At 46.5% G+C, this 22,657-nt stretch overlaps 1 protein-coding gene across 2 annotated transcripts in view; it reads right to left on the bottom strand.

The window, feature by feature from the left end:
- Positions 1-21,192, bottom strand: part of Lonrf3 (LON peptidase N-terminal domain and ring finger 3) — a 38,288-nt gene extending 17,096 nt beyond the window's left edge. The window contains exons 1-6 of one of the 2 annotated variants that reach the window (XM_015986473.3): positions 20,167-21,149; positions 17,373-17,491; positions 14,148-14,270; positions 10,366-10,521; positions 8,244-8,490; positions 7,448-7,538 (exon numbers count right to left, since the gene is read on the bottom strand). In XM_015986473.3, the coding sequence (XP_015841959.1) occupies positions 7,448-7,538; positions 8,244-8,490; positions 10,366-10,521; positions 14,148-14,270; positions 17,373-17,491; positions 20,167-21,004 (1,574 nt within the window). In that variant the 5' untranslated portion in view covers positions 21,005-21,149. Of the gene's footprint in view, positions 1-7,447; positions 7,539-8,243; positions 8,491-10,365; positions 10,522-14,147; positions 14,271-17,372; positions 17,492-20,166 lie in introns of both variants that reach the window. The other variant, XM_006992958.4, reaches the window with a different exon arrangement.
- Between the last annotated feature and the right edge of the window lie 1,465 nt (positions 21,193-22,657).

The following is a 22,657-nucleotide window of genomic DNA, read 5'->3' on the forward strand; positions in this document are numbered from 1 at the left end:
GTTTACCTGAGTATATTGTAAGCACACAGATACACACAGAGAGATACACACATGCAGACACACACAAAGACCCTGTTCATCATATTACTACAGGGAAAAACTCAATTTGTTTGCTAACCTTTAGTCTTTTCTTCATTTAAGTAATGTTTGGTGCCTGAAGGCTCTTACAACTGTGACAAACGTGTGCCTGTCTTTTGTGTGAATAGATAATTCTCCTAGCAGTAGTAAGTAATATTGTTACTGTACTTACTCCTATTAACATATACATATATGTGCATATATCTATCTATATACTCACATATAAAAATACGTTCACATGTACCATATTTCCAGTAGATCTTATTTTAATTGCTTTCGGAAGGGAGGATGTTTTTAAATCAATCTGGGGACCCTTAATAAAAAGTGTTCTGCACATTCAGAGATGCATAGATTTACTTTGTATAAAGAGAGATTCACCTGAAGCAGGACCAGGAGTTAGGGTCAGCTGGTGATGACTATTAAGGAGTGTGGTTCACATTTAACAAGATGATGAGCACAGAAAGAAGGAAGACAAATCTTGATCAGCTTCTTTTGACTTCCCAAGAGTGTTCAATTTAGAGCAAGAAGTTGTCAGCCTCCTATTATATGGTACCACACATACTTAATTAGAGGCCAATAGAAGAAGAGGTCAATGATTTGAGAAGGAGGAGGAGGGGACACAGGAGGAGTTGGAGGGGGGAAGGGAGAGGTGAAAATGATGTAAATACAATACTCAGATATGACATTCTCAAAAACATCAATTAAAAAAAGAACTATAAACATTTGGTGAGTCTCAATACATCCCAATGAGTTACATTATTGGTTGATTTGTTTGAGAGAAAACTTGGCAAGTTGCTTTCTAAATGCAATAAGGAAATGCAAAGGGCTGAGAGCCAAGACACATCTGAAGAACAAGGATGTGGGAGGACTTGCTCAACCAAGCATCAGAACTTATTATAAAGCCATGGTGATTAAAACAGTGTGTACTAGCACAAGGACAAATAGACTCATGGAACAGAATAGAAAGCTCAAGAATAGACCCAGGCATGGATTCCTGACGTATGGCAAATGGAACATTTTTAAACAGGGCCACACGAGGACTTTTAATGCACAAATAGCATTCCCTATAAATGCTATAATGGCTATCTGTATGGGGAAATGAAAGTGGACTCTTCTACATCATACACAAAAATCAATTCCAGGTGATCTGAAAAGGTAAATCTGAAAAGGAAAACAATACAGTTTTCGGAGCATATAAAACAGGAGAACATCTTTTTTTTTTTTTTTTTTTTTTTTTTTTTGGTTTTTCGAGACAGGGTTTCTCTGTGTAGCTTTGTGCCTTTCCTGGGACTCACTTGGTAGTCCAGGCTGGCCTCGAACTCACAGAGATCCACCTGGCTCTGCCTCCCGAGTGCTGGGATTAAAGGCGTGCGCCACCACCGCCCGGCAGGAGAACATCTTTTATGACACAGAGATTTAAAAAAATCAAGAAAATTCAGAGACACTGAATGTAAATGAAAAGATTGCTAATTTCGACGGTGCTAAGATTAAGACTTTTTAGGTTCATTTAAAAGCATGACTATCAGGCAGACAAAATACATAGTAGGAGAGAGTGCTTGAAATGCACAGGTAAGAAAAAGCTTGTATCTAAATTCACCTACAGCTTGTAAGAAAAACACACCTAAAGCAGTAGGAAAAAGAAATAATCTAGTAGAAAAATGGGCAAACACTGGCACATGCAAAAACAGTGACCATTCGTGATATTTCCTAACTAGAGCCAACCCGAGCATCCATCTAGAATAGAATAAAGAGACTGTGGCACACGCACACAACGAGATGCTATGTGCTAATGAAAATGAACAAACTTCACTTACATGTTGATATTGAGTTCAAAAAAAGCAACCCGGTTGATGAAATACATTAGAATTCAAAGTTTTAAGATTTAGGCCAAACTAGATGATACCATTTACATATTTTTATATATCTATATAGTAAAATTATAAGGAGAAACAGAATAGAACTCAGGATAGTAGCTTGGGGGTTGGGTTAGTTACTTTTATATTGCTGTGAGAGAACACCATGACCAAGGCAATCTTTAGAGAAGACAGAGTTTACATGAGGCTTATGGTTCCGGAGGTTAGGGTCTGCAAGGACAGCACGTGACAGACAAAGTGGCTGGAGCTGGAAGCTGAGAGCTCACCCCTCAAACCTCAAGCAGGCAACAGAGAGAGTAATCTGGGGATAGCAGGAGGTTTGGAAAGCTCAAAGCCTACCCCCAGGGACGCGCCTGCTCCAGCAAGTCCACACCTCTTAAGACTCTCCAAACAGTGCCACCAACTGTAGACCATTCAAATGCATGAGGCTATGGGGATCATCTCATTCAAACCACACAGGAGTTGTGCTTAAGAATGGTCCTGATTGAGAAAAGGCATATGGACAATTTCTGGGATCTTGCTGATGTCTTAATTATTAAACCAAGGGGTTACATGAGTTACAATGTTTTCTTCAGAACATATATGGTTTACAATACAAGATGGGTTTCTGAAGTATGATTTCAGGGCAGGTTCAGGAAGTGCTGAGGTGAAGTCTGTGCATCTGACTGTTTTGTGGTGTGTGTGTGTGCGTGTGTGTGTGTGTGTGTGTGTGTGTGTGTGTGTGTGTAAATAAAACTTAAGGCCTTATACGTGTGAGGAAAGTGTTCTATCACTGAATCATATCTCCAAATCTTTGTTTGGGTTTTTTGTTTGTTTGTTTGTTTGCATTTTTTTAAATTTTTTGAGACAGGATTTTTCTATGTAGTCCTGGCTGTCCTGGAACTCACTTTGTAGACCAGGCTGCCCTCGAACTCACAGAAATCCACCTGCCTCTGCCTCCTGAATGCTAGAATTAAAGGTGTACACTACTACTACCCATTCTTTGTTTATTGTTTGTTTTTAAGATAAGGCCTTGTTATATAGTCCTGGTTTGCCTTAGACCCCTGGCAATCCTCTTGCCCCAGTTTCTCAATTGCTGGGATTAGAACTATGTGTTCCCTCCCCTAGATTCCTTGGTGTTTTTCAAGGGTAGGCTCTTACTCTGTAGCTCAGGCTGGCCTGTAACTCCTAATTTACCTACATCAAACTTCTGACTATTGGTATTACAGGTACATACCACCATACTCAGCATATCTGAATACTTTTATATATCATTTGATTATACATATGAGGATGACTGATGAATCCTATCTACTACTAATATGCAAAACTTTTTTTTCCTGAGAACTTTATGATTGAGACTACTGCCCTTTTAAGAATATAAATATATTTTCTTGCTATATTTCTGGCTGTGTGCAACGCTGTTTTTCCATTAAAATTAACTACATATTAATAAGTGGTAATTATGATTATTTCTATTTTACTGCTGAGGAAATGAAAACTCAGACGGGATAACATGCAGAAGATTATACAGCTAGCTGGTACACAGAAAGCTTGGAATGTATAATCAAATTTGACTCCACAACTAATCTTCCTCCTTCAGTCTACAAGACAGCCAGGACTGCATGCATCAATACATTATATACATCCCAGTCAGCCAGCCGGCCGGCGATCCATCTGCATACACACACCCTTCCACAAGCACTTTTCTCCTTCCCTTTCAGTCACTCTCCCTCCTTCCTCTGCTCTCTAGAAAGAGACACAAAGATTCTTACCTAAGAAGACAGAGGTATATATGAGGATGTCTGTCCTTTTTCCATTTAACAGAAAGATTTTGAAAGTACTTCAGGGAGACAGTTTTAAATCAGAGCAGGGCCAGCTTGTCTCACAAGAAAGCATTTCACATTATCGGAGTGATGGGGTCAACAATAGGAAGAAAAAAATGCCTTCCGTTAGATGTCCGTCCAGATCAAATGTCTGGCTTATCTGGAAAGAGCTATCTTTTCCCACCAGTGACAGCCTTGCACTGTGTTCTTTTGCTATCAGATTACAGCACAGAAAGAAAAAGAAGGGGGAGGGAGAGAGAGAAAGAAAGAAAAGTAAACTACCTTAATACTCAGTGACTTAGGGAGCTATAACTAGATTACATATAAAGCTATCCTTTTGCTTATCACCAGTGCCACTGGGTCATCGGAGAACTAGTCAGATAGCAAGTATTCTCACTTCACATCTCAAAATATAGCATTATCCCAAAGGTATCGCTTTACAGCAGCCCAGAGATGAGCCCCAATGGCTAGGGTGATATGTGCCAGGTAAACCTCCAGGAGAATTTCATGCCTCTCATGATTGCAGGGCAGGGTTCTGAGGTGTTGGGCTTAGGGGGAGGCTTCCCTTAATGGAGTTCCTCCAGTTCAGCAATGGAGACTTGGAGATTGAGAAAGATTTCATTTATGTACTCTCTAATTACTCTTTCATTAAAAAAAATAGGGCCTCATGTAGCCCAGGATGGCCTTGAACTCACTGTGTAGCCAAAAATGACTTTGAACCCTTCCCCTTCCTACATCTAGGTCCCAAGTGCTGGGATTACAGTGTGTGTCTGTACCACTACACCTGGCTTCCAGTCACACTTTCTGCCCTTTCCCTGTGAAACTTAAAGCCTGATCAATTTTCTCTCTCAAATCAAAATGTATAAATTCATGGTTTGTCTAACTTTTCTCTGCCAGGGCAATACCACAGGTTTAGAATTCAGTCTAGAATCTTGTACAGATGGTACAAATGTCTAATTCATGACCAAGCAGCTTGAACTTATCTGTGATTTTAGACCTGTGACGATTAATGCCAATTGTCAACTTGACAGGATGTAGACTCAGCTAAGAGACAAATCTCCAGGACCCTTGTGAGAGATTATCTAGATTAGTCTGAGGTGGAAAGACCCATCTTAACTGCGGGCAGCGCCATCCCATGGGCTAGGATTTAGACTGACTCCACAGGAGCCAGTGAGCCAAGAACTACACTCATCACTGTCTGTTTCCTGTGTATTGTGAAAGCAGCAGGACTCCTGATCTTACAGCCACACTTTGCCCACCTGCTGTTAGGCCTTCCTCACCATGAGAGAATGATCCCTGCCAGTGGTAAGCCAGAATAAACACTTCCTCCCTCAAACTGCTTCTGGTCAAATATTTAGTCAGAGCAACAAGAACAGTAACCAAATACAAAGGCTCTCCTCCAAAGACACATGAGGGCCCAAACAAAAGCCAACAACAATCGTGACAAAAATAGCAATGGCTACACGTGGGAAAAGGAACTTTTCATGACTAGAAAAATACAGGCAAAGACATCCACACAAAACCAATTCGATCAGCATCTGATGTGCAACTTACAGACAAATCCTGTTGGAAGGGAATCCACATGTTTCTTTCCAAGGGCTGAAGTGTTAAGGGCTTCAGATCAAAAAGCCCTTGAGGCTAGCCAGGTTCCTTACACCACAAGGCAGTGAGAGTCTAGCTATAATTTAGTAGCCTACATAACAGCTACTCTGGGCAAAGATGGAACAAGGGGTCAGGAAGAGGGACACAATGGCTTTTAAGCTCAGGGGGTGTGAACTAGAGGGGGTGCTTATCCTCTGTGTGTTTATTTCTTGGACCAAATTCCTAACTCTTCTACAAAGTCCCTTGTGATTAGGGACAAAGAAGATGAAAGAGGAAAAGAAAAGGAAGAGGAACAAAGGAATTTCAACCTCAGGATTTTTATTCCGCAGGGAAAACACAAACAGGATGAGTCTGTATGTTTGATTTTGGGTCGCCTGGATTTTGGCAGGAGTGTTAAGGAGGGTTAAGCAGAACAAAGAGCTGCTCTTTCTGAGTAAGCTAAATTAAATCGACTTCACAGTGCCTATCACGGGCTTTCGAGCCACAGCACTGCTGTGGTGGCAATCGGGCCCAGTCTCTGCGTGAAAGCAGGTGTTCGCTATCTCACATCTTGGCTTTAGCGTGCTGCACTTGGCCCTCTGTTGGGAGGGGCTGGATGAAGTGGTGCACAGGATCTGTTTCTACAGTTCATCCCACTCTGGTCCACACCACTTAAACAGACTCCTGACAGTGTGTTTGAAGCTTGGTTTGACGATATCTGTGCTGTATCTGCTGAGCTGGCTGACACCTGCTTATGCTACTACAGATTTTTTGTGTATTATTATCTTACTGTTATTGTTATTTTGTTGTTATTATTATTATTATTATTATGATGATGATGATGATGATGATGATACTGATTATTGAATCCAGGACCTCATGAATGGTAGCCAAGTGCTCTGCCACTGAGTTATTGCCCTAGACCCAAGTATATTTTCTCTAAGAAAAGTTCATATTTCAGGTAATAGTTGGTTTATTCTTATTCAGATGATAAAAAGTCACTCAGAACATAAACTCACATGACCAATAGGAGAGAAATAAGGGCTTGCAAAAGACAGGCCAACATTTGTTCAAGTGTCTCAGTTCCATCTTAGTACTTTTGAAGAAAGTCACCACATTTGAGAATCTAATGAAAGCTGTATGCTTCTATCTTAGAAACACACACACACACACACACACACACACACACACACACACACACACACTTTTACATATTACTTCAGTGAATTCATGGATCTATTTGAATGTATACATAGAGATTCCCCAGAAGACTATGGATCTAACATTAAAGACTTCTGGGTAAGAAGAAAAAAGAGAATTAATTTTTTGGAGTACTTACTGTTTTCCAGGCATTACTCTAGGCATTGAATGGTTTTTCTTAATTAATCATCACAACCCATGGAGTACGCACTATTGGTTTCTACTTTACTAAAGAAAAAATAGTGGAGGCAAATGTCACTTGCTCTAGGACAGGGTCTGTGGGCGGAAAGAGCTAGGGTTCAAACACTGTCTTCAGAGCCCCTTCTCTCAGCCACTAAATCACAGCGACGAAATGAAACAAACTTCAATTTCAGACCACAATCACGGAATCTGTCTAGTTGTTCTTGAAGAAGGAGAGACAACATACACAACCCAATTTAGGCTACCATTTGGCATTGATATTAACCCTTGAGCCTTGAGTTCTTAAAGGAGTGGTTTAGATTCAAAGTCACAAATTCAAGTAGCTCTAAGGCTCAAGCAGTAATGTGAGACAGGCTGATACAAGTCAATAGGATCATGACAGGCTGGAAAGCATATATCCTGTTTCAGCACAGTCATATATAACGAAATCAAATCTAATGAGGACCAAATAGACATGTTCAACTTGTGGTCCATCAGTTTTTGACCTTTGTTGCCTTGTCACTCCCTAGGTCTTTCTAAGTCAGGATTTAAGGATGTGAAGAACACCATTTGTAAGCTGGGGACACCAGAGGTCTCATGATAATGTGGTTTCCATTTCATCTGTGCCATGATTTTACACACTAACTAATTCAGTAGTTACTAGAAGAAAGGCCCAGATACCAAGGAGAAGGAAGTACCAGGCAGTAAGTGATGGCCCATATCACATACCTCATACACAGTGAGCATTCAAGGTCCGAGGCATCAAAAGATGCAAGCGGAATACTGAGATCTGGTTTGGCCACTTGATGAGCTGGAAGATCTGTGATTTAGAAAACAGTTAAGTCAGAGCTGGATCAACTTGGTTTTATAGTCAGTACTTCTGAGGGAAAAAAGTTTTTCAGATTTTCAATTTCAAACTTCCCCCAGAGTTCAGTTTAGTGGCTGCCTGAGCAATTGCCAATGGGATTCCCTAAGTAGGCTCCCAGGGGTGTTTTAGCAGTTCCCCAAAGACAGAGCAGTCCAAGGCTAGAGCTCCTGGGGGATGTTCAAATTCGGAAGGCACCTCACTCAGCAGTAGCAGCAGTGGCAACTCCAAGGACTGAGCCAGGCCTTCAGAGCTGACACTGAATCTTGGTGCTGTCAATCTCTCTTGGAAAGATAGGAGGCCATAGCTACTGCTTCTCTGAATACAACTGGGTGAGACCTGACCGTACCTCTCCCAGGCTACATTCCCAGAACAGGGATGAGGGCAGGAAATAGTTGGTCTGGAAGAAAGTGACATGATGCAAAGCATGGGATGCCTGCCCCAATGTCTTGACTATGAATGCTAATTATCATATGTGATGGGTACCCTGTACACTCTCATGAAAACCTCATAGCAACCCCTGGGGTTTCATAGCTGGAAAGTGCCAGAGTTAGGTCATAAACTCAGAGCCAGAAGAGCCCCCAGACAGAGGGTAAGTATATATGTCAGTGAGCCCAGTCATCTGCATTAAGCTACTTTCTCCCTGGGTAGAATTAGTACCTTGTTTGGAGACTTTATTGTGCATGTCTGTATCTTCTTGGTTTTCGTCAATTTGGCAATGGTTCCTTTTTTTCCCCTGGCATTTGCCAGACCTGATGGAGGCCGCATCCTGCTCGTCTTCTTCCTGATCTTTCACACTGTCTTCTTGACCACCCACCTTTACTTGAGTTGAATTCTCCATGTTGCTGCTGTCTCCCCCAGCTGCTGCTTCCTCCTGACTAGAACAATGTGGAAGCTCTGGATTTTCCTAGATGAAGCAAAAGCCAGACATCAAAATCTACTTGAGACCAATATTGTCCTTCAGTAGTCTTACCCTGAGGGGACAAATAGGAAGTAACATAACCGGGACCTTCACTCCTGAACACTCAATGGATACACAACTCAACGGAGGGGCAGCCATGAGGCTGATTGCTCACATCTAATTTATGTCAAAGACGTGCTTAGCTTAAGTAGAGTTAGGGGACTTCCCTAAGCAAGGACAAAGGGCACACGGGAGGAAAAGCTCCCTGGGCAGGGGGGAAGGAGGGACTGCAGGGGAAGCACCACTCTGCCCCCCTATCCAAACCATTCCCCAGTGGTCTGTGAGGAAATCAAAGCAGTCTGGGAGGGGATATCCTGTTACTGGATACTTCCTCCCCCCCACCCCCCGTCATTCATAGCCACTTTTCAAAGGGCGTTAGGTAAGGCTTTGGGCCAGCTTTGTACAGGCCTGCCAAGGCAACCTATGCTTCACAGCTATATGCTATTTCCATCAGAGGGACAGGAGACAATCCATTCCTTTTCCTCAATTTTGAGTGAAAAGTCTGAAAAGGAGACAAAAATAATTTGGCTTAATAGCTTGTCTTTAGCCTTTTAGAGAATTTCATCCAGGAGAAGGATATTGGAAAGTGGCACTAGAAATAATTCCGAAGGTGGGCTTATATATTTGACAGCAAAATGGTCACCATCATTGTTTCCCTCTCCACCTGCCAGAACTTCTAGTGGACACAGGCGAGAGGACACAATGAGCTGGAGAGGAGAGGGGAGGATGTGGGTTTTCGCAGTCCATATCCCAGGATGTTCAGGGGGGTTCAAGGACTAAATAAAACAGTCCTACAGCCTTGCCTTTTCATGAGCCCAGAGCACTGTCCACATAAGAACCCAAGGCCTTGGAAAACAAAGTGTGGGTGGAAATGCACTCGTGGATCCCCAGTTGGCTTACATCGGATCACCAGAGGTTCTGATTCCTTCATTTCAGACTGAATTTCAAGTAGAAGTCCTCATTCCTAGTGTTAGCTGTCTTAATCATGTACTAATGACCACTAGGGGCTCTCTGATTTCAGGAGATACTCCAAGTTCTGCCTTTACCAAGAAAAATCACCCGCCTTGCTTTTCCTTATTCCTTCTCTAGAACAGGGACAAAAACTGGGAAGATGTGAGCATTCAGGGCTTATATGCAAGTGAGTAACTTCAGGTAGAAATGGAGAAGAAACTGCTCCCCAAAGGTGCCCAGGAATTCAGCGTTAAACCTCTCTTTAAGTCTAGTCCTTTTGAGCCCCAACTTCTGCCCACTTACCCTGTGGCAAAAAGGCCAGCTCCCGAAATCCACCCCTCTGTGTTCTGTTCCCTTGTTTTCAAAGAAAACCACAAATACTTGTTTTCATTCTCAACTTAACTCTCGTACCCCTACTTTGCTATAAATGTACATGAGAAGCCTACTTATGTGGAAGGTATAAACAAGAACAAGAAATCCCCTCCATTTGTTTCCCAAATGGAGTTACCCTTGCACAAAGTTCTCACTGATGCTCAAAGGCCATGAGCTTGAATCTTCCCCAAAGCTAAAGCCAATAAGCACACCCCAATTACAGGGTTTCAGGGGAAGTGGGTCAATCTCTTTCTACTTCTATCAAATCTCTCAGTTTTCTGGATCTGACCAAGAGTACAAACACATTAATAACTAAATAAACTTTTGACCATGCCTGAAATTCCCAGTTGTAGCTTTAAGCAAAGGACACAGCCATTATCAACTCCATCTTTCTTTTTCCCTCAGGAACCAAAGTAGGAAAGGTCGGGCTCTCTTCTCGTGTGCCCACAAAAGAGCCAAACGAAGCATCATGAGCGAGCTGGGTGAGTTGAGTTTTACCTGTGACAACTTTGGTAGATTATGGCTGGTGCCTTCAGTAGCCATTGACTCTACGTGTTCCTTTAATCTAGGGTGAGGTGCCAACAACTTCAGGATATCAGGAGAATGTTCCTGAGAATCCCCCGGGACTGATGGTGTAAAGAAACTAAAGAGAAGCTGTGACATAAAACAGAAGACTTCACTACTCAAGTTTCTACAGGTGCTAGACTAAGGTGAAGGGGGTGGGAGGGGACCAGAGAGCACACAGCTTGCAAGGCACAACTCCAATGAGGAAGCCTTGGAGCAGTGTCCCTAGACACACTAAGGAGAAGTTGTTACATCAACACACATCAGAACCATCTAGGAGTGGGGGGGGGCGGAAAGATTGCTTAGTTATTAAGAGCACATACTGTCCAATTCCCAGCACACATGTAAGGTGGCTCACAACCACTTGTAACTTCAGCTCCAGGGAGAGCTGACCCCTCTAACCTCCAGAGGCACTCATGTGCAAACACCCACACACAGATTCAAACACACACACATATTAAAAAAAATAAAATACACCTTTTTTTTTTTAAAAAAAAAAAAAAAAGGAGTCACCTAGGAGCTTATGAAAATGTCAGTTCCTCGGTCCCACTCCAATCTCCCCAGGTCTGAAAGTATGACCCAGGAATCCGAGTTTTGAGAAGACATGACAGATGCCTTTGTTCCTTAGCCAAGGTTAAGAGCCATCTCTATGGTGGCATCACTCTGTAGAAATACCTGCAGCGGGGCTTTAAAATCCATGTGAACCAAAGGCATCTCAGAAGAGATGCGTCCTGCACTGCTTAGTTTTTTTGTCGAGTTGATACAAACTAGGTCATTCTGAGAAGAGGGTGCTCAAACTGAGACAATGCCTCTATCAGATTGGCCTGTGGGCAAGTTTGTGTGGGTATTTTCTTGATTAATGATTGATGCAGGAGGGACCAGCACACTGTGAGTGTATGAGAAAAGCAGCTGACTGTGACCCTCAGGCTCAAGCTAGTAAGCCTCTGCCTGAGTTCCTACCTCCAAGTCCCTGCCTAGAGTTCCTGCCCTGACTTCCCTCACTGATAAGACTGTGCCCTGGGGTGTGTAAGGAAAACAAACCCTCCCTTTCCTAAGCTGGTTTTGGTCATGGTGTTCATCACAGCAACAGAGAGGCAAACTAGGACACTTCCGTTGAAGAATGCAGAGTCAAGTCTGCAACAACTCAGTGGGCAGAGAAGCTCACAAATCTCCACTGGGTTCCTTGCTGCTGCTTTTCTCTGCCTATCTGTTTTGCACCCCCCCCCACCATCATCACCCCTGTATTTTAATCCCTTTGGAGCTGGGGACCTGAGTACTTATATGTTAAGAAAGCAGAGCTTAGACTTCCTCTCCCCTTCCAGCCTCTTCTTCTTCTTCCTGGTCATCAATACAGAAAACGTCAGGTTAAGTTCAAGTACCTAGGGGCAGGTAGGTTCACTTCCAATCGGATAAATGGAGAAGGGAGAAGGGAGTAGAAGAAAATGCTCTAGGAGTCAAAGACAAGCATCTGAGTGCAGGCTGCACCGTTAGCTGTCCACGTTCTTGTTTCAGCTCTCCTCTATGCCATCAGGGGTTAGGGACTGCACGTAAGTATACATCTACCTAGCCATCTGCGTGCGTGCATGTGCATATGTGCGTGCGTGCATACGTGCGTGAGGCACCAAGAGGGAGGGCATCTAAAACACAGTGACATGTTTGGAGCCCACTATAGAATGTCCGACAGTGTTGTTCAGTCTACACAGTCGAGAGTGTTAATTTGTCAAGAGAATTTGAAAGAACGCTAAACTCAAAATTCGGTTTGTTCTCTTGCTTGTCCTCCGAAGTTTCTCCATGATGTTCCTTCCTGCGTCAGCACTTTCCCTGCACAGAAGCCCTACTCAGCCTTTAAAGTTCGGCTCAAGTGCTGCCTCACCTCCAAACTCCCATTTCCCTGACCTCACCTGTCCCTTCACCTTCTCTACAGACCATCATACTGAGCCTTAAACGACACCATCTTACTGTGCACTGTGTCACAAAATAAGTCTTCCTCTCTAGACAGAGATAAATGCCTAATAAATATACATCATACTCATGGAAATGATGAAGGCATTTATATATCGAGGGGATCAAGAAGAAATCTAGCACTCAGGTGTCTCAAATCCTCAGAGAGCTGTTTAGGTTTCCTAGCATTGCTAAAGCCCGTGGTTTCCAGGTTTCAGTTGGCAAAGGTGGGAAAGGCACACAATGCCCAGGGTCATAAGTATCATCTTTCAGAGCTCACTCATCCCCAGGAGTCAATGTTGGTTCTCAGAAATGCTACTCAGGGACCCCAGAGGGGGATATCCACTTCTGCGACAGTCTCCCTGGAGGGGCCATATAGGAGCCAGGTACAAGGTTGGAAAGACAGAAGGTAGCATGAGGAAAAGGAGGCCGGGGTTAGAATAAAAAGAAACAAGGCAGGGATAGCAATTAGTCCATCCTTAAAAGCAAACTGGAGAGAGAGGTTAGTTCAACTGATGATACCAGAACTTCTTGGGCCACCTGAGGAATGAAAGAAAGGTAAAGAAGCATGTGGCCTCAAGAAAGTCACTGAGCCTTAGATGCCTCGTCTATTCATCTCATCTATAACATGGCAAGAAATTAAGTGAGGTTATGGGGACTAAATGGAACCTTCTACAGAAAGTACTAACCAACTGACTGGCACATAGGCAATGCTCAGGTAATGTTATACCATGGGCTGACTACACTTAAGTTTTAGAAAAGGTCCATAGATTGCTAATAATTCTGCCTGAGTCATGCCCCTTTCAATAGAACCTTATCCACATACACAAACCAGGTCAAATGTTTTTCCAGACAGGAAATTCCATGCCAGAGTCAGAAAATCCTGAGTCCAGCCTCTGCCAGTTTTATCAGTTTTGCTAAATATTCCATTCTAGAGTCTTCAGGGACCAGTTCTGTCTCGCTTTCTTCCTCCTTGTCCCAGTCAAACCATTACACATGGATAGGAGGGCTTGTGGCCTGGTGTTAAATGGTTGCTTGGGGACAGGAAACCAAGTACAATCACTGAGTGTCAGCATCCAACTTCCAGACACCAGAAGAATATATTAGAGTAAATGACGAAGCTCATCAAATCAGGATGTTTGAGCCTTCAGTCAAGATCTTGGTATTTCTCATGATATTTGTTTTACAACCACAATCTCCTGGCACCCAAGAGTTGGAAGGACTAATTAGATTGTTTCATAATGAACTTCGACTTTGCATTTGGGAGATACTGGGTTTAGTTTTCTAGCAGAAGAGGTAAAGATTTGAGTTCTGTATGTGGCAAGCAATATGGAGACCATCAGTATCCTTTCCCAGAAGCTAGCCTCCATGTGTGACTGGTGAAATGTGCGATTCAGCCAGAGAAAAGTTATACAGTGGTAAGCAGTCCCCACCCCTGGCCCCTGATCTCATCAACAAGTAGACTGTCCTCAGTGAGCCTTCATGCCCAGGTTAGCTTACTTGGTTTAGTTTGGTTTATCTCCCACTGATTCCAAGTCAAAGCATTCATCATTGGTTCCTACAAAAAAAAGTAGGACCTGCCAATTTGATAGTACATACCAGAACAGCGGGGCTTCTGGGCAATTAGTTGGCATCTCTCTCATGCCCTTTAAACCCAGAGAACCACCCATTCAGCATCACAAATATTGAGGAGGGTCACATCTTCATCCTTCTCCCTAGAGAAGACAGAGTGGTGGGGGTCCACTAGGTAGCTGACCCTGCGACACTCAACTCACCCTTTGAGCTTCCGCTCTGGCTTTCTTGTTTTTTCCGTCAAGGGATACACAGTAGAGAAATTCTCTGAGTGCTTCCTCCACCTTGCCTAGGGTGGCTAACGCTTGTGCTTTTCTGAAGTGTGCCTGGAAGAAAACATTAGCAGTCAGTCACATCTTCTTCATCTTCTCAATGTAGCCACTACTAACAGCGATTGCTGGGTGCTTCCTGAGCAGTCACTCTCGGGTGGAGTGTTGTCCAAAGACTTGGATTTTCATCCCGGTAACAATGGCTAACTAGTCTGAATCCCATTTTAAAGACAACAAAAGGGGGATCCAGAGAAACAACTTGATCCAAGTACAACAGCCGGAAAGCTGTGGAGTCCAAGTTTAAACCTGGGACTGACTATATACAAAGCCCATACTCTTAGCTTCTATGCTTACTACCTCCTCTCCACCCCACAGCTGAGGATCACAAACACGTCAGAGCCTCCATTTAACCACAGACTACAACAGTTCAGTTTCCACTGCTCATCCAGAGATGACTTGCCTCTCTTTGAACTGGTCTGCAAGACACTCAATCACTTTTACAGAGGCCTCAGAGGAAGACCGCGGCTCCTCCAACATCTCAAAGGTCCCTAGCAGCAATCTAGAACTGGAACTGTGCCCTCAGGACTTCCAGAGCACTCTTCCCCTCAAAGGAAGACCACCTTCCACAAGTCTGACCAGTGAGCGAGCCAATGCTTTTGCTTCTAGAAACTTGGCTGTCTTTTTCTCTGTTGCTGCACATTTTACAGTTATAAGGAAGTTTTATGGCCCAGGATTCAAACCCAAGTGCTCTGGACTAAATTCTGTAGAAGGGCCTGAGCAGTATCCTGAAATGGGCAAGAAAGGGGAAAAAAAGTAAAGGGCTGCTTTCTCTTTGTGCCTAGTATGAATGAAAAGGCCCAGATGTCACTTGTCAGGCATTCCCCTGCTTCCTCTTCTAACATGTGTCTGCATGGTGTCAGGGCCTGGCTAGGAGCTGCTTTCTTGAGCAGTGGCCACAGCCACAAACCTCTTGGGGACCTCTATCCACACCCTCACTTCTTTCTGGATCCTGAGCTTGGCTGCCACATTCGCTTGTTGCTCCTGCCAAGAGCAGCCTTCTGGAGAAAGGCTAGCAGGACATTGCAGAGCAGCTTTAGGGTGATAAGTGCTGGAAAACTGGAGAGGCCTCTGGCTTCCTAATAATCAACGCAGTAGCAACTCACACGGCCCACTTTCTCACGGTGGCCAGCTTACCCCACTGACAGCTGTGCTACCAGCAAGCTGCGACGAGTGACATTAAGCCCGGGATAGATGGATGAAGTTTGGCTGCCTACTGGACTCGCTCTCTTATGGCATTTCACCCAGAAATAGTGGGAAATACAAGAATCAGAATGTAGAGGTATATGCATTAGACCCCAAGACAAAAGAGTTCTCTGAACTTTCCCTTTTGTCCCAACTGTGTGGAAATGAGACCCCTCAAGTACTCACACCAATTCTTCCTTCGCTGTAGAAACCCCTTTTCTCATCTAGAACATGTTTCTCAGTCCTCCTCCCACCACAGTATCTAGAGTTAGTGTTCCTTTTAGTGGAAAAGGCTGCAAGAGAAACCCCTCACCCCAAGGCAGCTCCCTGGCTTGCATGTTAGACAGCCTGTCCCCATGGCAACTTAAGGCATTGGTGACTGGTATTAAGCTGTAAATGTGTTCCTTGGGAAAGAGAACACACTGACCTATCACCGTCCATGAAAACTCTCTCATGAAAGACCAATAAGAGTTACTTGAATATTATAAGCTTACTGTAATACTCCAGGCTGGCCTCAAACTCATGATCCTGCTTGGATTACAGACACATGCCACCATGCCCAGCTTAACAAGACCTTATCTGAAGTTTCTAGATCTGTAAAAACTTCTGATTATCCAATGTTTTCATAGGATTAACATCAAAATTCATTAGGCAGCAACATCTGAACTAAACTGATGTAAACTGTTTTGTAGTATTTATCCTATTCAGTGTTGTTTTGCATGTAAATTGCTGCAGAGAGTGTGTTTAATTAGACCGACTGGGAGGCTGTCTAGAGATTACTGAAGGTACTGCCCAATCCAAGGTCTTTCTACCATCAGGAACATTCTGGATTCAGAGGACGCCTGTTCCCATGAGATTCAGATAGCCACAGTGACCGTGGTCTTGGAGACACTGCTTTTCCCACCCTCAGGCTGAACACAGAGGACCTTAAACCAAGATCTTGTAACATTTATAGCCATTCTCACCCGTGAAACAACCATGGCAGATAGCAATAACGCCATTTAACAAAGAAGAGCACTCGAGTGTCAGAGAGTGTAGCTACTTCCCTATGGTCACACTTTGCAAACATTGAGCTCCAGACCCAGTTCTAATCTTCTAAACAAAATACAAACATGTGGAGGAGGCTGGTCCTGAAGTCAGGCAAGGTTGCCGAAAGTGGTACTTTGTATTCAGGTATCCTCTAGCTTGATGTCTACCCTGTCTTCCTTCTCACCTCTCCCTTGTGACCTAGATTTTTTGAGGGTATACATACTGACATGTCAAATGACTGTATTAATGATTCAAAAATGGCACAACCATTGTGCAAATAGGAAGATCTCTTTAAAGAAACTGTTTAAGCTCTCAAGAAGCCTGGCTATCAGTAGACATTCTTAAGGACCAGGGCAGCAATATCTTTCTCAGATTCCTCGGCCTATTGTCCCTAGGAAATTATGAGTGATGGTGATGGCAGCAGTGATAGCAAACACATAATGCTACACACATTGTCCCAAGCATCTTCCCTACATGATCTTGTAGGATCCCCACAAACAACCCTATTCAGTAGTTGCGTCGAATATAAGAATATTATAGATGAGGACATCAGACACAGAGAAATTAAGTAATTTTCCCAAGACCGTACAGTTAAGAAAAGTTACAGAGCTGAGACATGAAGTCGGGCTGTCTGGCTACTGATTCCATATTTTTTTTAAAATATGAAGACCAGGCTATCCTGAAGGTCACCAATTGAAGGTAGATTTGAGACCCCTTGCAGACTTAGACCTCCCTTGACCAAGGGATGCCGTGCACTGTCCAATCATTTAGAAAAGCTTTTCCCTGTTCTGTCCAAGTTCTAGCATCTCCTGCCCCATAGGGACAGCCCTTCCTGCCAATCCTTGTCTGCAGTATAGTCCCTTCCCATCCCTCCTGTCCCACACTCACCTTAAAACCCATTGGCCGAAGTTTACATGCTATTTCTGCATCATGCAGTGCATCCTCATGAGACTCCAAGGTGAAATAAATTTGAGACCGATTGCTATAAAGCAAATGATCATTTGGAGCTGCCAAAATGAGAAAAAAAAAGCCCTCATTAATGGCCCCCAGCACAAGCATGTGATAAGTCCTGTATGAAGATGGATCTTGAGGAAAGAAAAGTTTCCTAAGCTCTTTCTACTGGATCCAAAGGGTTAAGTGTCATTTCCAGTCCTAATATTGTCCTGACTTTAACACCCTAGCTTCTCCGTGCAAAGGAGTAATGCTGCCCTCCTTTTTCAAGTGGGTCCTAGGGGGTGTGGTGTCCATAATGCATTAGAAACTTTCACCTAGAGGAAATCCCGGCACTGCCAGATGGATGATGCACATTGCTAGGGTCCAGCAACCTGGTGTCTGAATGAGCTACTATCAAAAAAGAATGCAGCCAGGGAACAGAGAGGCAGCCAGATGTGACCCCTATTTGGACCCCCCAACAAGACAAGTCCATGTTAGCATTCTAGGCAGGATTATCTGTGGTATTAACACCACCTCTCCCTCTTCCCAATGGCCAGTGAATATGAAGCTTTCCTGGAAGAAGCAGATATGCACTTACAAGGTCCACCCTCCTATCGATGGCCAAATGAGAAAGTACCTTGACAAGGCTTTTAGGAGTCTTACTCTCACCACCCACTCTTTAGATAAGGAAAACAAGGCCAAGGAGATGAAGTGATGGGGCTAGAAGTCACACCAATGCTAGTGGATGTTAACATTTTGAGCCTTAGGGAGAGGGAAGCTCCTTCTTCTGAGTGTGGGCACAGCATTTAGAATAAGAAACCACTAGCCATTCCCAGGATAAATACAGTCTGTTGAAGAGGCCTCTTTGCCTCTTAGGAGGGCGAAGGTGGTATTGACAGTTTTGCCTGCTCTGAGGAGATTAACAAAGGTATAGGGAAGATCCTCCTGGGGAAAGTGGTAGCAGTGATAGAAGGGGAATGCATGGGAAGGGGCTTTCCTGCCCAGCACTTGGGGAATGGATGAAAAGAATACAGCCTCCCTTAGAATTCCATGCATAAGTGGCCAGAAACTATTTCATTCATATTGCTGCATTCTTCCTCAGGTTCTGGGCTACAGCTTCTATTGCTTGAAACAGGCTTTGGCGTCTGCCTCTACTCCATCCCTCAGACGTAGGCTCAGGGATGATCTGGGTGCCCATTATTTGCTCTTGCCTTTAGCACAGAGTTTACAGTCTTCTCTGCCACGTTGCTGAAACACACAGCAGCAGCTCACAGTCTGTTTTGTATAGGCACGACAGGATATGTGTTGTGAGTAGGTTTGTGTCCCTCAGTCCTCACTTCCTGTCAACCCTGGTTTTCTTCCCTCCAGCATTACCTGTTGCTGGCTTGAGTGGGATTCACCATGTGGAGACTCCATCCCATCCCTCCTCCATCCCTCAGAGATTACCTAGGAGACCCTAGGATCCCACAGTCCTGTCTGCTTAGCTTCACTGCCTCCTCCCCAGCAAGCTTATCTGGACACTGCGCCCTGCCTGCCTGCAGAGGTGCTGGCACCAGCTTGTGGTTCCAAGGCCACTTCCTGGGTCTGAGTGGGAGGAGGCGGATGAAGCAAACAGGTCCCTGGGAGAACTCCTGTGCTCCAGTCCAGGAGAGATGTGGGACTGCCCGGGTTGCCCTTGAAGCTACAAAGCCCACCCTACCTCTTCAGGCAACTCTTGGAGAAGGTAGACAGAGGCCCCCCCTTTGTAGACCGGCCCTTGTTTCCTCGGGAATCCCGAGAAGTTACCTGGTCCTGGCGCCCATTGGGTTAGAGGGGTCAAAGGGTTCGATGTCAGGGCACAGGCTGTCTGACTCCGGCGGCGGGTGGAGGGGGGTGGGGTGGGCAAGTGCATCTATTTCAGCCAAGGATCGTGTGATAGGAAGCAGTGACAATGAGTCACAGGGCAGCGGGGAGCGAGCCCCCCCTTCCGCCCCCCGCACACGCTCGCGGGATGGTTTCCGAGGCGAGCGTGGCCCACTTCGGTTACCTCAGCGTTACACAATTCCCGCCTGCCCGCCTGCCCGCCCGCCCGCCCGCCCGCGCGGAGGAGGGGCCGCCGGCCCGGGCGGCTCGAGGTCCTTATGCAACCAGTGCTCTCCTGACCTAATTCCAGGCCGGACCCACCCCACAGGGAGCCGCGGCCCCGGAAGGGGCAACTCCCAGAGACGGGAGCCGCAGACTCCGGCGGGCGCCGGCGGCGGGCCACCTCGGGCTGGCAAAAGCCAGGAGGACCGCGCGGGAGTTTGAGAAATAGTGCCAAGTTCCTCTCCCGGCAGCAAAGGTGCCGGCAGGTGGACGAGGGAAGCTCTGAAGCGTCCAGGAAAAATAAAGAAATAGAGACGCCGACACCCAGCAAGACAGAAACAGTGACAAAGATGAGAAGACACGCGCAAAAAGAGGGGAACAGAACGAAACTGGGACCGGGAGGCGTAGAAGCACAAAAGCAAGCAGGAGAGACGGGAAAGACCAAAAAAAAGCAACAGAACCGGAGAGACTGAGGCACAGCTAAAGTAGAGAAGACAAACTCCTAGAAATGTCCCTCCTCCTCCTCCTCCACCTCTTGGGCCACAGGCCATTCCCTTCCCCCCCCCTCCCCCGTGCGCACCCAACTCTGCCCTGGTCCATCCCCCATCTCGCAGCCCGGCTCATTCTCCCGCCCCCTCGCGTCGTGACCGAGCCCTCGCGGCCCGGTAGCGGCTGGAGGACTCACCCAGCCGAACTGCCTCGTTGTATTTGAGCAGAGCTGCCTCCACCTGGCGCTCGCGATACAGCCGGTTGCCCTCGTGCCGGAGTTGCGACGCCCGCGCCGGGCCCGGGAACAACTTGCCCAGGAGGCCGCTGAGTACCACGTTGACTCGCAGTTGCAGTGGCGCCGGCTGCTCAGCCCGCCGCGTCCCGCGTGCCCTCCCACTGGCCATCATGAGAGCCGAGAGCTTGACCCCGCACAGCGCACAGCGCCGGTCGGCGGCCCGCCCACGTTCCAGGCACAGTTTACAAAAGGTGTGGCCGCACCACAAGGACACCGGGTCTGAGAGAAATCCGTGACACTTCCGGCACTTAAAGCCATCCCATACCTCGGGGGCCACGGCTGCAGCCTCCCCTGCCTCTTGCACGGCCACCTTGCAGCAGCTTGAGGTGCCGCTCTGGTCCGAGGGAGCTGGCGCCACCGGCTCCTTTTGCGGGACGCTCTCAGCCAGACAGCGCACCAGCTGCTCCAGCTGCTCAGCCACGAGCTGCTGCCTCTCGGAGAGCTGTCTGTACACCTCGAGGGCTTCCCGAAGGCGCCCCCCGGATGCCAAGGCATCTGCCTGTGTGAGCAGGACTTTGCACTCGGACGGCGTCGAGGTCCCCGGAGGCTGTGTTTGCTCCAGCTCTTGGGTCCGGGGAGCTTCGGAGCTCTCGGGAGACTCGTCTGGGTGGGCCTCCGAGTCTCCTCCGGACACCGATGCCGCCCGCTCTTCCGGCTCCGCCAGCTCCGCCAGTTCTAAGTTGTTGCCGCCGAGCTCGGCGGGCAAGCTCAACATCTGTGCAGTCTGAAATGAATCCATAGAGAGAGGGACCTGCGGAGGTTGGGGCGGGGGAGGAGGCGTCTAGGAACAGGGAACTAAGAGGAAAGAGCGACGGCTGGAAGCGAGCTGCGCTGCCATGAACGCGGGATCGCAGTGCGCCCGGCTCTGCCTCGCCTCCTGGAGCTCCATGCCGGCTGCCCCGCGCCGCCTAATAACTGTCTTGTCTCAGCAAAGTGTTATATAAAACGTCACCACGTGACGCCCCACCACGCTGCTCATTGGCCGGCAGCGGGGAAATTGTTACAAAACCAGACAGTTTTGTAACAGCGTTGTGCTTGCTTCTTTTGGCTTAGGGTTTCTTGGCTTCTTTTTTGAGGTTGTTTGTGTTTACTCTTTATTTCCCACTCGCGACTTGGATCATTTATGAACCGGGGAGAGGAACGCAACCTCTTCTTCCACGCTTTTCCATCTCTAAACTCTATCCCATCCCACCTCCAAAGTAGCCAGCAAACAGGTCCGCTCTGCCAGCCGCTTGCTAGAGTCCCCTGCCCCGGAGAAGCCAGTCCCAATGGGCTCTAAGAACAGGATCTGCTGGAATGCCAGGCTCGCTCTCGTCCGGGGGGGGGGGGTGATGGCTGCTGTATGCAAACGGAGTGGATAGCTGAGGGGCACCCAAGAAGTCCTCACCCTTTGTTCCCTAGAAGTACTAAGTGCCTCCACTGAAGCTCCTGAGTTTCCTGGGGGAATCCCCTCAAAGAGACTTAGGGCAGTTTCGGGAGAGCTCTTTGTTTCCCACTTAGACTGCGAATCCCAAGCAGCGGGTCTAACGGATGAAAAAAGTTGGGCAGCCGGTGCTGGGCAGCAAGGGAAGCACGAAGATCGGGTTGCTGACTCGGACGGACCCCAGAGAGGTGCCCTCTGGCCCTCCTCTTTTTCTCTCCTAATTCCGGAACCAGTGCTGGAGCGAGCAGTGGGCACCCAGCTGGAGATTCACGGGCTTCAGGACCCAGAGACCAGATGGGCACACCCTGGAGAGCTGAGTTTATTGAGTTTGGTGGACACTGGGGGCGTGAGAGAGTAGCGGGCGGAGGATACCAGCCCAAGGCACAGCAAATCCAGAAGAAAGTCCGAGGGTGCAGACACAGCCCAGCTACCTAACAGCCTCCAGGTTCACCAGAGCTGACTTCTGGCAGTGGTGCCTCGCCATAGGGGTTGCACCCTTGGACTAGGTTGGACTCCAGGAGTAGTGCCTGGCTTGGGCGGGCAGGGGTAGGATCTCGACCAGGCAAAGTTTTAAAAAATGCCAGACTGGGTACAGACCACACAGAGGTTTACTGCCAGCCCCTGCATTTCAGACAAGAGCCATGAACAAAATGAACAGACAGGTTTCCATACATAAAGGAATGCTATACTTCAGGGAGAGTTGTGCTGCTCCAAGAAGGAAGGCAGAGTTCAGGCTTGCTCTCAGTTGGCCTACCCCCTCCAGCGCCTAGAGGTCCTGGACAGTGCTCAAAGTAAGAGTCCCAGCAGAGTGCCACCAAGTTGACTCCTGCTGTGGACATTTAGCTGGGGGACTTGGGGCAATATCATCTAAAACTGTTATTTTCACTTCTAAACAAACAAACGTCTGGGGTGGTTTTAGCTGGGGTGAAATCTTGTTTCAGAGCTGGGATGTCTGACTCTCTCCCAGCA

The sequence above is a fragment of the Peromyscus maniculatus genome, chromosome X, assembly GCF_049852395.1.
Source record: "Peromyscus maniculatus bairdii isolate BWxNUB_F1_BW_parent chromosome X, HU_Pman_BW_mat_3.1, whole genome shotgun sequence".
NCBI lineage: Eukaryota > Metazoa > Chordata > Mammalia > Rodentia > Cricetidae > Peromyscus > Peromyscus maniculatus.